The 14,900-nt window shown below is 32.9% G+C and overlaps 1 protein-coding gene across 1 annotated transcript in view; it reads left to right on the forward strand.

Annotated features, from left to right (window-relative positions):
- Tnks (tankyrase) overlaps positions 1-14,900 on the forward strand; it is a 203,973-nt gene that overhangs the window by 142,942 nt on the left and 46,131 nt on the right. Inside the window, exon 12 of the mRNA XM_005330777.4 lies at positions 10,000-10,171. Within this exon, the coding sequence (XP_005330834.1) occupies positions 10,000-10,171 (172 nt within the window). The remainder of the gene's footprint in view (positions 1-9,999; positions 10,172-14,900) is intronic.

Below are 14,900 nucleotides of genomic sequence, written 5' to 3' on the forward strand. Positions count from 1 at the left end.
TCGACAAAAACAAAACAAAAAAACCTTTGTAGATCTGTTTTCCAGTATTATTCATTCTTATCATACACATCATAGACAATTTTTTCTAGTATTGGTATTCTGTATGTCTCTATAGAATGAGTACTTTGATTACATTACTCATTGATAGTTTTCTATGACTTCTTGTATTGCTTCAGCATTACTGTCTGATAAAACACTCCCATACACTTTTATTGCTGATACTTCCTAGAGTTTGAGAGAATATCCTTTCTTAATTAAAAAAATACACATTTATTGAAACAAAGAATTTCATACTGATTTGTTATCTCTCCCCCACATCCCTGCCAGCATATGTTATTATTTCTATTCTTGATGGTTGCCATTTTAACTGGAGCTATAGAGAATTTCATTATAATTTTGATTTGCATTTCCCTGATTGCCTGGGATGTTGAACATTTCTTACATATTTGTTGTCCACTTATATTTCTTCTTTTGAGAAATGAGAAATATCTCTTTGGTTCTTTGTTCATTTATTGATTGGGTTGATTATTAGGTTTTGTTTTGTTTTGACATTGTTTTAGTGTTCTTTGAGTTCTTTATGTATTGTGAATGTTAATGCCCTGTTGAAGAAGTGGCAGGCAAAGATTTTTTCTTGTTCTGTATGCCCTTTCTTCATACTCTTAATTATTACCTATGCTGTGCAGAAATTTTAATTTAATGCTGTTCCACTTATTGATTCTTTATTTTATTTCTTGAGCATTGAGGATCTTATTGAAGAAGTTGGTGTCTACACCTATATGATATAGTGTCGACTCTGTTTTCTTCTAGCATTTGCACAGTTTCTGGCCTAATTTGTAAGTCTTTGATCCATTTTGATTTGACCTTTGTGCAGGCTGTAAGATAGGGATCTGATTTTATTCTTCTACATGTAGCTGCCCAGTTTTCCTAGCACCATTTGTTATAAAAGGCTGTCTTTTCTCCAACCTATTTTTGGCAATTTTGTCAAGTGTCAGATGGTTGTAGTTATGTGAATTTGTCTCTGTGTCTTCTATTCCATTCTGTTGGTCTTCATGCCTGTTATGATGCTAATATAGTGTTGGTTTTTCTACGATAGCTTTTTAGTATAATTTGAAATCAGGTTTTTTAATATCTCCAGTGTCTGTCTTCTTGCTCATTTTGCTATTCTGGCTGGGTCTTTTATTCTTCCAAATGTATTTCAGGACTGTTTTTTTCTATTCTGTGAAGAATATTTTTGGTATTTTAAAGAGAATTGCATTTGAGTAATATTAATTTTGCCTATCCAAAAATATCAGAGTTCTTTCATCTTCCAAGGTCTTTAGTTTCTTCAGTGTTCTATAGTTTTCATTATAGAGATCATTCACCTCCATGGTTAGATTTATTTCCAAGTATTTGTTTTGTTGAGATTATTGTGAATGGGGTAGTTTTCCTGATTTCTGTCTCAGAAGATTGATTATTGTAGTATAGAAAAGCAATTGATTTTTTTATTGTTAATCTTATATCCTGCTACTTTGCTGAATTTATTAGTTCTAGAAGTCTTCTGGTGAAGTTTTTCGGGGTCTTCTGGATATAGAATGATGTCATCAGTGAACAGAGGTAATTTGATGACTTATTTTCCTATTTGTAAGCCTTTAATTTCTTTCTCTTACCTGATTACTCTGGCTGAAGTTTTAAGAACTATATTGATTAGGAGTAGTGAGAGCAGATATCATTGTTTTGTTCCTGATTTTAAAGGAAATGATTTTAGTTTTTCTCCATTCAATATGTTGTTGGCTTTGGGTTTGTCATATATAGCCTTTATAATGTTAAAGTAAGCTTCTTTTATCCCTAGTTTCTCTAGCATGTTTAACATGAATGGGTGCTGAATTTCATCAAAAGCCTTTTCTGCATCTATTGAGATGGTCATTTGATTCTTGTCTTTAATTTTATTTATGTGGCGAATTATATTTATTGATTTCTGTATGTTCAACCAACCTTGAATCCTTGAGATGAAACCTACTCAATTATGGTGTACTGTCTTCTTGATGTGTTTTTAAATACAGTTTGCTAATATTTTTTTAAAGAATTTTTGTGTTGGTATTTATCAGGAATATCTTCAGTTTCCTTATACTAGCTTCATAGAATGAATTTGGGAGTGTTTCCTCCCCTTCTGTTTCATGGAATAATTTGAGGAAGAAGAATAACTTTAAAGAAGAACTGAGAATCCATCCTGTCCTGGTCTTTTCTTTGTAGGAAGATTTAATTTCTGCTTCAATCTCATTGCTTGATATTGGTTTGTTTAGGTTTTCTGTATCTTTGTGGTTCAGTTGGGTCATATCATATGGGTCAAGAAATTTGTCAGTGTCTTCTTGATTTTTCAGTTTATTGACATATGCATTTTCAAAATAGTTCTAGTAATCATCTGGATTTCAGAAATGTCTGTAGTGATGTATCTTTTTCATTTATAATTGATTTTGGTCTCCTCTTTCTTTTGGTTAATTTGGCAAAGAGTTTAAAATCTTGGTGGGGTTTTGTTGTTGTTGCTTTTTCCTGAAGAACTAACTTGGTTGCACTGATCCATTGTATTTTTTTTAATTCCAAATTTCACTAATTTTTAGCTCTGATCTTGTTTCCTGTCTTTTTCTTATTTTGGAATTAGAACAGCCTTCATATTATCCCAGAGAATTTGATAAGTTGTACCTCTGTTCTCATTTGTTTTTAAGAATCAAATTCTTGATTTCTGCTTTCATTTCTTCTATGATCCATTCCTCATTTAAGTATATTGTTCAATTCCATGTGTTTATGTGGTTTCTGTATTTTTTTCTTCTGTTGATTTCTAATTTTGTTCTGTTATGTTCTGATAAGATTTTATTAATTTCTTTGTTTTTGCTAAGATTTACATTGTGACCTACAATATGACCTATTTGGGAAAAGATACCATGTGCTGCTGAAAAGAAAGTGATTTAAGGTGTTTTGGGGTGAAATATTCTGTAGATATATGCTAGGTCCCTTTAATTTATAGTATTATTTATGTCAGAAGTATCTTTGATTTTATTTATTTATGTCAGGTGTTTGGATGACTTGTCTTTTGGTGAAAGAAATATGTTAAAATTGCTCAGTATTATCTATTGTATTTGGGCCTATTGGGGATTAAATGTCTAGAAATTTTCTGTTTTGTCCCCCCCCCCCCAGGGGAACCCAGGGTCACTTTACCACTGAGCTACATCACCAACACATTTTATTTTTTATTTTGAGACAGGATCTCCCTAAGTAGCATAGGGCCTTGGTATGTTTCTGAGGCTAGACTCAAACTTGTGATACTGAGCCTTCCATGTTGCTTGGGATTATAGGTGTGAGTACCACTGCACTCACTAGAAGTATTTTTGAAATGCAATTAATTGCATCTACCTTTGGGACATAAGTATTACCATTATATTTTCTTGTCACATTATTTCCTTTACCAATATGTAGTGAGTTTCTTTATCCTGATTAATTTTTTTGATATTTTATGTCAGATATGAGAATAGCTACTACTGTTTGTTTTCAGACTTCATTTGCATGGAATGTTTTTTCTGTCCTTTTCTGTCCTGTGTCTTTACCTAGGAGATGAGTCTCTTGCAAACCACATATAGTAGGTTCTTGTTTTTAAATCCATTCTGCCGATTTCTTTTATTTGGAGAGGTTAGGGCTTTTACATCCATTGTTGTTATAGACAACTGTTATTATTTCCTGCCCTTTTGGTTTGTTTGCTATTTTCAGTTCCTTCTTAATTTTCATTTAGGTGATTCTTCTTCTGGAGATCTTCATCCATTTGGAGCCATAGAAGTTTTTTTTGGTTTTGGTTTTTTTTTTTTTGTTTAGTATTCTATGTATATCTGAAGTATTTTTTGTAGTGCTTGCTTAATGGTCATGAATTCTTTTAATTTCTCCTTAAGATTTTATTTCTTCTTGAATTCTGAAAAATAGCTTTGCTGGATATAGCAGTCTTGATTGGCAATTATTTTCTTTTAGAACTCAGAATATCTCATTCTAAGCCCTCTTTGATTTTAGCATGTGAGTTGAGAAGTCAGGAGTGAGCCTTACTGATTTATTTGTAAATGTGACATGACATTTTTCTCTTGCAGTTTTTGTTATTCTTTCCTTATTTTCTGTTAGTCACTTTGATTACAGTGTGTCTTGAAGAGGTTTCTTTTTGATCTTGTCTATTTAGGATTCTGTATGTAGATGTCCATCTCATTTCTAAGGTTTGGAACTTTTTCTACTATTTACTGAAAAGGTTCATAATGCCATTAGCTTGTATCTCCTTCCTCTCTTCTATCCTGTTGGCTCTTGAATTTGATCTCTTGATATTGTCCCAGAGTTCTTGTATATTCTAATTATTGTCTGTTATTACTATTTTTATTGTTTTTTTCTTTATTGAATGCTTAGTATGCACATTCTTATACCCTCTCTTGAGGGCCTGAAGTTCTGTTTCCGAGGCCTAAAGTTCTATTTTTTATGTAGTGATATTTTCAAGTGAATTTTTTATTTGATTTATTGTGTTTTTCCAGGAGTTCTAATTAGTTTCTTTTCAGTGTGTATTTCTTTATTAATAGTCGTTCACTTCCTATGTTTACTCTTTTTGTTCCTTAGACCTTGTTTTAGCTTATTGACTATTTTAACAATCAGGATTTTTTTTTAATAGTTTTTCTCTGGAATTTTATTCACTTCCATATCTGGATTCCTTTGGTGGTGGATTTTAAATTCAGGGGGAAGACTTGTTTGCCTGTTTCCTCATGTTTTCAGAACCACTTGTGTGGCTATTAATATCATTTCTCTTTTATGCAATATCTTTTTGGTGTGTATCTACATGTATTCTTTGGTATGGTTTATAGTAATCCTGTATTGTTAATATCTTTTAGCTTTACCACATAGGCTCAGTGTTAATTTCAACCTCCAGTGCCACTTAACCTACTGCTATAGAACTGCTGATTTAATTCAGTCTTGGAGAGTTGCTACCATACTATGAGTTCCCCAAGTCCTCTTGGGACTTCTGTTTTTGCTGTGTGAGTAGATATACAGGAGTGAGATCTGGGGTCACCCAGTAGCTGATCCTTCTTGGGGGCCAGTCATTTGTTTGGGGCTTTGTCTCTTTTTTAATTTTTTTACTGGTCAATCATAATTATACATAGTAGTGGGATTCATACATGCACAGAACATAAGTTGCTCAGTCTCCTTTCATGTACCATCCTTTTGCCTTCCCTCTTCTCTCCTCTCAGCCAGGTTTTATTTAGATCCATGTTTTTGTGTATTTATTCTTGTTCTTTTTAGTTATAAATAACATTAGTATTCATTTGACATAAAAGCATGGAATATAATTTTTTCTAATTCAGTCTTCAGTACTTCCTTTCTTCCCTCCTCTTTCTCCCATTTCCTTCCATCTACTCTACTGATCTTTCTCCTATTATAGTTTTTTAAATTATTGTCTTATGGATATGCATGATGGTGAGATATCTCTCCTATGTATTGAAATATTGTTGAGCTCAAGTGTGACTAGTTCATGCATGGAGTTAGGTTCACTGTCACTTGGCTGAGTTGTGGGTGTAGCTTAGCAGCAGGATCTGAACCCAGTGATCTTGTAGTATTCCAATAGCTCCCAGCACCTCATAAAGGAAGGGGGAACATGTAATAGCAATACAAGCAACCAGTAATGCAGCTTTAAATGTCTGGTGTCTACTCTAATGTCTACAAATCTAATTGTCACATAAAGAGAGATGATGGGGTCAGCATATAACATCAGCACCAACAATAGACAATTGTACTAGATCTAACATTAAACAACAAGTGTCAAATGTGTCATACACCATATTAATAACCACAACTACATTAATGGTGGGGGATAGAAATTATAGAAACTAAATAGTTTTAACAGATAATAAAATTATAGTTCTTTAAGTGAAGAAATAATATGGTAGAAAGGCAAGAGAAAGCTTGATGTATTTAAAAAGTGAACAAAGGGAAAACAGAAGAAGTGTAGTAGGTGATGGTTATAAAGAAGGAGGAATAAAAAATACTGAAAGGAATAAAATAAGAGAGGAAGAGGGAATAAGAGGTTTTGCCTATTAATGGGAAGGAAAATGAAGAAGGAATAATAAGAACAAAAAACAAAGATAAAAACAAACAAATCAAACCAAAATAAACCCACATAAAATTTTACCCCTCCAGAATCAAAACAAGGCTAAATAGCAAACAGGTGAATTTTTAAAAAATAATTAAAATTAAAGAAAAATTACATGTATATATCTTAAATTCTCAGCATAGTGAAAACATTTATATACATAAATACAGAATAGAAGAAATAAAAGTAAAAATTGGAGGAAAATATTTTTAATGATAAATAGAAGGGCTTGTTTCTTCTGGAGTGGTCAAAACTGTTGGAAAGGATGGATGCTCTTAAGCCATTCTTTGTATTTTATATTTTTGTGCTCTGAACCCCTCAGATCAAGGACTGGGGGTTGTTAAATTCGACCTCTTTATGTTTTTCCCCAAGCTGCTAGGTGGTGTGGCCTGGACTCAAAGCTGGTTGTAGTAGTTCTCAGCTTCCTGTCTTACAGAATGTACTCTCCAAATGGAGCTGATGCAGAATTCTAAACCAGGGGCTTGGATTTACTCCTGACTGTCCTTTTGACCTTTCAGGGAGATATTTGAGGTTAAATACACACCCGCTCTTGCTGGACAGATGCTGATCTCTGTTGGACCTATGGATCTCAGGGCCCTTTGGAAAATTCCACTTCTATAGTGGATCTAACTTTCCACAGTTCTCACTTATTCCACTGCTGTGTGTATAGATTTCCCAGGATCAGAGCACCTGTCTGACTGGTTTCTGGCCTCTTCCTAGCCGCTTGCCCATGCTGCCAGCAACAACGGAAATTGGAGCCTCTCCATCCTCAGTATCTCTGGCCTGGATTGCCCTGGGCATAATCCTCTGTGCCTGTTTTCAGTTGTGCTGGTCCAGGCTCACTCTGGACCCCATGGCAGAATGGGTGGCAAATGGCAAACTGCTGTGTAACCACTTGCAAATGTTTCTCACAACCACTCCACTCATCAGCAAAAGATTCTGATCACTTTTGCTTCTCAGCTTGCTCCACTAGTCTGTTAAAATCAGTCTCCCTCTCTGTCCCACAAGTTCTCCCATGCCAAATTTAGTCACAGTTCTTTTCTCTTTCTGCCTGTGTTACCTCTCCCCTCTGCAGTGTACTGGTGGTGCTCATGTTGGTGTGTCTCTAATGTATTCTTTCTTGTTCTATATGACAAGGTTCTGAGTTTCTGATTATTTTATTGTCTAGTGCTGAATTTAAGTGAATTCCCTCAGTCACCTACCTTGCTGAGAAACAGTACTCTTGCTGCTTGAATCTCAAGCTGTGGAACAGCTGGAGAGTGAACCCTTCCTCTAACCTAACATCTTCTTTCTCTTGTTCTCAAATGGAATTTTCTAGCTAAATCTAAAGGGTTTCTTCTGTAAATTAATTGTAATAACCATTTGTACACTGTTATGGTAGGTTTATTATTATAATTCATTGAGAAGACATGAAACTCTCCATACTGTGTGAAAGATGGGACATGAATGCTGATTTCCATATTGCACTTACTCATCTCTGTAATACATATATATAAAGAGAGATTCTCCTTACATAAAGTGTGTTTTTAGTGTTTAAAGATAGTATATGTAGTTTATCTCCTCTGCAGTTAATCTTCTCAGACACTGGAGGTAAAACTGGCTGATATTGGATTTATAGAGAATCTACATTGCCAAGGTATTTTTTTGAGGATCATTCTGATCAAAGGCAAATTTTAGCAATGATTACAGGAAATGAGCACCATCATAAAATGGGGATCCAGTGTAGTCTAATAAAGTTGGTCTATCAGATTTTGATGAAACAGTGATAGAAAAGAAGTGGCATAGGAATAAATTGGGAATGTTTTCAAATGGTGTACTGAAGGATTCAACTTTATCTGAAAGAGTCATTTGAGATCTCTGGTTTCTTAAAAGCTTTATTTTAGAGGAATAACTCTCAAGCGATATTCCTATGACTTAACAAGCTGGATTTCAAGTTTTTGTTACTGGAATTGAATAATTTAGTGTGTTTCTTACCTAATTTTGAGGAAAGTATTAGACTAGAACGTTTGCAGTTTTATGGGTTTTCTCCTATGATGAAGAAGTAACAAAAGAAATATTCATATCATAGAAAAATTTTAGTTTGGCAGTTGTGGTTTTTTGTATATACTTCAAATTTTCTTTATGTATTCATTTCTCAACAAATAATTAGGTTGTTTCCATAGCTTGGCTATTGTGAATAATTCTGAAATGAATATGGAGATACAGATATTTCTTTGAGATAGTAATTTCATTTTCTTTCGATGTATACCTAGGAGTAGGATTGATGGATCAGACAGTAATTATGTTTCTAATTTTTTAAGAAACTTAATACTATTTTTCACAATGACTGTACTGATTTACAGTCCCACAGCAATGTATATGTAAGGGTTCTCTTTTCTCCACATCCTTGCCAACACTTATTACTTATCTTTTTGGTGACAGCCACCCGAACAATGTCAGGGACAGTTGTGTTTTTATGTTGTTTTCGTATACATAGTCATTTTTCTGTCAGCAAATGTGATAGAATTAGACATGTTCATATTTTTTTAAAATTTTTTTTGTTTTAATTAGACATGTTTGTATTTCATGGTGAGTTTCTTGAAAGAACATTAAGAATTTAAGTGAACCCTTTTCTGAATAAGTGTGAGTTTTACTGGTAATAATGAAAGACTGGAAATAGAAAAACCAATTGTCTTAATATTTTATTTTTCTAACCTTCTATATGGGGGTACAAATGTCTTTGAACAACCAACATATTTTTGAGAATTTACTATTTTCTCTTATCAAGAACTTTCTAACGGACTTAGAAATCTTACATAATACAGTTCATCTTCTCAATAATCTTAATTTGATAAGTAAAATGTACCCCGATGTTATAATTTAAAAGTTAAGTGCTAAATTGTCATAAGTATTCATAATAGGAGTAATCATTGAGGCTTCAAGTAATCAAGAAGACTTCTTAGAGCAAGGGAGACTGGCAATGAATGAATCTCATTCAGAAAGGCAGAAAGAAGAAATCCTCTAAGAACAGCAGTGCATGTACAATGAATGTGGACTTTGGTCTTATTTGGGTAGAGGATGTTTATTGGGACATCATGGAATACAGGTTAGAATCAAGATAGGTTTGACAAATTATGAAAATGATCCAGAAAATTAACATTTTCTTAGTCAAAACTAGCTGAGTTTCCCTATATAAATTCTTTAAGGGTTTCAAAGGGAACATTTGAATCCTCGTATCATTTAAATATATTTGTAATTTAATTACACAACATTTCTAATCTAATAATGACCTTCAGACTTTATATGTAAGGTACATATAAAATATAAATTAATTTTGTGTTTAGAATTGACTCTCATCTCCAGTGTAACTCATTATATATATGCAACGATTTTAGAACATGAAAGAATTTTAAATCCAAGACACTTCTGGTCTCAAGATTTCAAATTAGAGATACTCAACCTGTAAAATAGGCATTTTCTAAAATTAGAAAAGAAATATATAATCAAATATTTTTATAATCTTTGCTTACGTGTTTTATTGTCTTTATATTCTGGGAATAAGTGTAGTAAAACCCATTAATTCAAAAGTATTTGAGTGTCTTTCATGTGACAAGAGTGAACACAAACAAGAGGCCCTCTCTTACACTCTGAATGTCAAGGAGATTGGTAGAAAGAGAAAGTTGAAAGTAGACAGGAAAATGGTCATTCAGGGAAAGAAGGGAAGTCTGTGTTGTCAGAAGATGATATTTCTTTAGAACCAGTGAGCAGATGTTAATTTAATATCCATGACTTTTTTCAAAAAAAACTTTTTTTCATAGTTGACAGAATTTACTTGCTAAGGTATAAAAAGATGTTCAATTTCATGTGCTCACCCAATGATTTTTCAGATGAATGCACTGGATACCCTGGGTCAGACTGCTTTGCATAGAGCTGCCCTAGCTGGTCACCTGCAAACCTGCCGCCTCCTGCTGAGTTATGGTTCTGATCCCTCCATCATCTCCTTACAAGGCTTTACAGCGGCACAAATGGGAAATGAAGCAGTGCAGCAGATTCTGAGTGGTGAGTTAAAATAAACAGTGTCCTGCTCAAACTTTATACCAAATGTTTTAAAAAGTATCTCCTTAGAACATTTTCTTGGCCTGAATTTTTCCCCCATGCCTTTCCCAACTTGTAGTTTACTCTGTGACATTTCCTGTCTCTCAGTCTTCGTAGGATGAGGTAGATATCATGAGAAGGATGCAAACATACTTTTAAATTTTTTTCCATTTAAAATTAAAACCTTGACTCATGGGTGATAAGATCGAAGATGACTTAAAATTTATATAAACAGTATGGAATTATGGTAGTTCTAAATCTATCAAATAGAGAAAATTAAAATTCATTCTTGTGATAATGACCTTTAATTAATTATTCTCATGTGTAATATTCTGATCTACTTTCTATCACTTTTAGCTTCAATTACACTATTATGAAATTATCCTTTCCCTCAATTTAAATATAATTATAAAATCTTGCTAAAAATCACAGTAAATGCTTACTACAGTGAGATAGTTTAATTATTTAGTTTATTGAGGGAGATCAAACATAAAATGGATACAGAAGCAGGCACTAGCTTCTTAAGTCCCCACATTAAAGGAAATAGCACAGAAAAAATTTTAGCCTACTGAAAAATTGTGAACTAAATACAAAAGAAAGTTAGTATAATTGACCCCTTTTTCGAATCCTTAACTTTGTGGTTTATATATCTTATAGAATCACATAAGCTAGAAGAGTAAAATGGAAAACACTACAGACTAGCAGGCAGAAGTCCTGGTTACTCTTTTTTACCTGTAGTCCAATAGCTCTTAAACTCTGTGAGGCACAATGTCCCCTTTTTAGTGAATATTTTATGACATCCTCTTTACTTTCCAGAAATGAAATTCAAAGATAATATATACAAATATCTCTACAAATATCTTCCCTAAAAATCTATATAAAATACCATTACTATAAGGAGGAAAATTACAATTACAATTAAATAATTTAAAATTATTGTGTAATAATTTGGTCACGACTATAGTAGAAAACAAAAATTGCCCCTACAAATTTTTAATGGGCCCCCAAGAAGTACAACCCAGTAGAGAATCACTGCTATATCCTGAGATACACAACCTTCCAAGGCAGAGAGATGGAGATCATGGTGGATGTGTTCTAACTCAGAGCCTCATGAAATAATTGTTTAGCACTTTGAAAACTATTGATTTGGATTTTCTTTCCTCATAACAACCATTCTATTTCAGTCTTAGATGATTATCTTTAGATAATGAAAAAATACCAATCTAAGACATCTTCACCATCAAAATGATCTCACTGAAGGAATAAAATTCTCCATTATTGGATTTCAAGCTTGAACTATTTGACCAAGACTTATTTCCTGTTTCTACAGATCACTGAATTATTTGCTTAAGAAAGATGTCACTCTTAACTAGGACTTATTTCTGCCTTCTGTACAAGTTCCAGTAATTGTATAAAAATCGTGATTTTTATTAAAATATTCTAAATTTTTCCCCTATACTTTTTATGAGAATCATTTAGCACTGAATTTTCAGTTAATTCCTATAAGTTTTTAACCTTATGTCAGACAAGCTGACAACTATTGCATCAAAATTCCTAATACTGTAAATAGTTTGTAGAAACAGTCAACAAAATGGGGAAGAAAGAATTGAATAAATCAAGCAGATTTGATTATATAATGTTTTTAAATGTAGCTGTGTAGTAGAGTGTTTGCCTAGCATGTGCAAGGCCCTAGGTTCCGTCCCCTGTATCACATATCAAAGCAAAAAATATTAAATATCTCCTCAATAAATGCAGTTAGAATAAATGCCTTCTTGTGAATGATAACATTAAACACTAAATCATAGATGAGATGTTTTACAATTTTGATAATTGTGCTTTAAAATTGATTTGTAAGATTAGACATATAAGTCACTAGATGGTTAATTTTGGACATGGCAGAACTTTTTCACTGAATTTTTGTAATCTTTATTGCTCTAAAAAGATAATACCAATATTAGAGTATGCAGTGAAATAGTGCCGTTTAAGAGGGTTTTTATTTTTAAATGGGTATTGTTTTATGTTTGGAAGAAGATAATTTTTTAAACTAATTTTTTTTAAGAGAGAGAGAGAGAATTTTATTTTATTTTATTTTACTGTATTAGTTTTCGACAGACACAACATCTTTGTTTTTGTATGTGTTGCTGAGGATCGAACCTGGGCCGCACGCATGCCAGGCGAGCACGCTACCAATTGAGCCACAACCCCAGCCCCTTAAACTAATATTTATACCAGTTATTTATTTGTTAATAGACTGAACCATGCACCAACTGAAATTTTTAATTTTGCTTACATTTATTAATCCAATTCCAGGTTATATTTACAATGACTCCTGAGAGAATGTATTAGTCATATAAGATATATATTAAGTTGTTGAGGTTATGTTGTGGATAATGTTTTAAAGGTTCATTTTAATATGGTTGCTAATACCAGAGTTGAGATCTATTTTAAAAACCTATACCTTTAGATATTAACTTTATAGTTGCCAGTTTACATGAATAAAGCTTTCACTGTAAATTTGGACAGTGTCCAAATTAATGTCAGAGTAAAGAAAACAAAATAGGCAGTTTTCTATGAATTAGCACTTTAAAAGTTCATTTCAGAAGATTTGGCTGTTTTCTCCAGACCAGTTCTGTCCCTATAGTTTGCCTGTAGCTACCTATAACTTCATTTAAATTAGGGCTGGGCTTTAGCTCAGTGGAAGAGCACTACCCTTGCATGCAGAAGACCTTGGGTTCAGTCCTTAGTACCACCAAAATTAATTAAAAAAAAAAATAAGTAAAATTGAAAATTCATGAGTCACCACTGGCCACATTTCAGGTAAAAGTTACACATGTCTAGTGGCAACCATGTTAGATAGGGCAGATAAAAAATATTATATTGGGGCTGAGTTTGTAGCTCAGTGATCAGTAGTAGAGCGCTTGTGAGGCAATGAGTTCAATCCTCAGCACCAAATAAAAATAAATAAATAAAATGTATTAGTGTCCATCTGCAACTAAAAACATTACTTACAGTCTTCTAGACAGTGCATTTAAGCTATATTTTATTCTGAGTTATTCTGACTTTTTTTATCCCAGTGTGGAATAACCATTACTGTCCTCTAATTATTTCCACAGGTAAGGATTTAGGGACTTATGGTAACTAAATTTAAACCTTGAAGTTCACATTTTCAGTGGTATATTGAAATAAGCCACTAAAACTTGTTGCTAGTTCAGTGATCTAATACTAAATAAAGAGCCAGGCCATAAGAGATTATATTAAAATAGCAAAATGGCTTCTAGCTTCTGGAAGATTTAAAAATTCTGGTGAGAATGACTAGGAGAAAAGTAGAAGCCCATCTCCAGTCTCTGACTATAGGTAATATATTTAATACAGAAGCCAGTGTACTTATAAAGGACTTAACTAATACAGTACTTACTATGTAAGCTACTCCTCTTTTGCCTGATTTCCATTTTTATTTTTATATCACTTCTTTTAATTGTACATAACTTTATACAAAGTTCCTTCCAGTTAATACTTTGTTCACACTGTTTCTAAAAATGAGGCTGTTCTAAGCCAATAGAAGATTTTTAACAGATGCAGAGATCTACAGATAGTATAGTAATTAATCAATATCTTTATCTTCTTTACTTTCTGTTCTTTGACCAAGACTAAGTTACCTTTCTCACAGTTCTCAGAAGCCTTTATATATGTGTATAAAACATTTTATTTGATGGGAAAATTACAACCTTTACTAGTCAGTCTCCATCGTGGTACATGTGTGAATATCAAATTGTTCTTAGAATTCAGCCATATTAATAGTATCTCTCAAATTATAAAACCTAAAAATATCCCAAGTTCTAATTCTGTGTACATAAACAAATCATCCCTCTTTTGTTTGTTCAAATAATAAGCTAAAAATATTACCTACAGATATCTAAAGGATGTTTTAGTGAGTTTTATCATCTGTCAATCACTGTCATAAAGACATTCTATACATACAACGATATTCTTACCTATAAATGCAGTAATACCCACACAGAGAATGAAAGAAGATGAGACAGACAAGAACAGAATAAGACCAGCCAAAGGAGAGTTGAAGTTCAACATACACATTGACTGCAGCATTAAAATAGCAAGGAAATCAACTCAGCAATTGCTTTCTGAATTGTTCTCTATGTGAAAAGAAGATTGTTTGTCAGTTCCACACACTGACAAATGTTAGTTAAAAAGAAGAACAATTCAAAATGTATTTCATTATATGAAGCACACTTTTCTTTCCACTCTTTAATCTTAGTACTTTATCTACTAAGCATTATAAATATGATCAAATAGTTTATCTTCCATTGAAGAATTTTCATAACTTATCCTATAAAAGTCTGTCTCCTGAACCAAAGCACTTTAGAAGAACCTAAAGTATTTCTTCTGAAATCAGAAATCTTTTCATGGCATCACTTGATCTTCCCACTTGGAAAGTGGACTCAAAAAGGTGTCTCTGATCATAAGATGATACAATCTTAAATCTGAAAGTGACTCTGAGGGAAACCAACTCTCACTTTTTAAGTGCAAAAATTAAACTACTCTGTGATTTGTTCAAAGTTATACACTAGAGCCCTGTCTAAAATCCTAGTCTCCTGGAGCTTAGTGCTTTTGTGTTAATGTGTACGTGTGCATTATGAAAGCCATATTTAATGCCCATAAACATATTTTGGATGAT

The sequence above is a fragment of the Ictidomys tridecemlineatus genome, chromosome 14 (genome assembly GCF_052094955.1).
Source record: "Ictidomys tridecemlineatus isolate mIctTri1 chromosome 14, mIctTri1.hap1, whole genome shotgun sequence".
NCBI lineage: Eukaryota > Metazoa > Chordata > Mammalia > Rodentia > Sciuridae > Ictidomys > Ictidomys tridecemlineatus.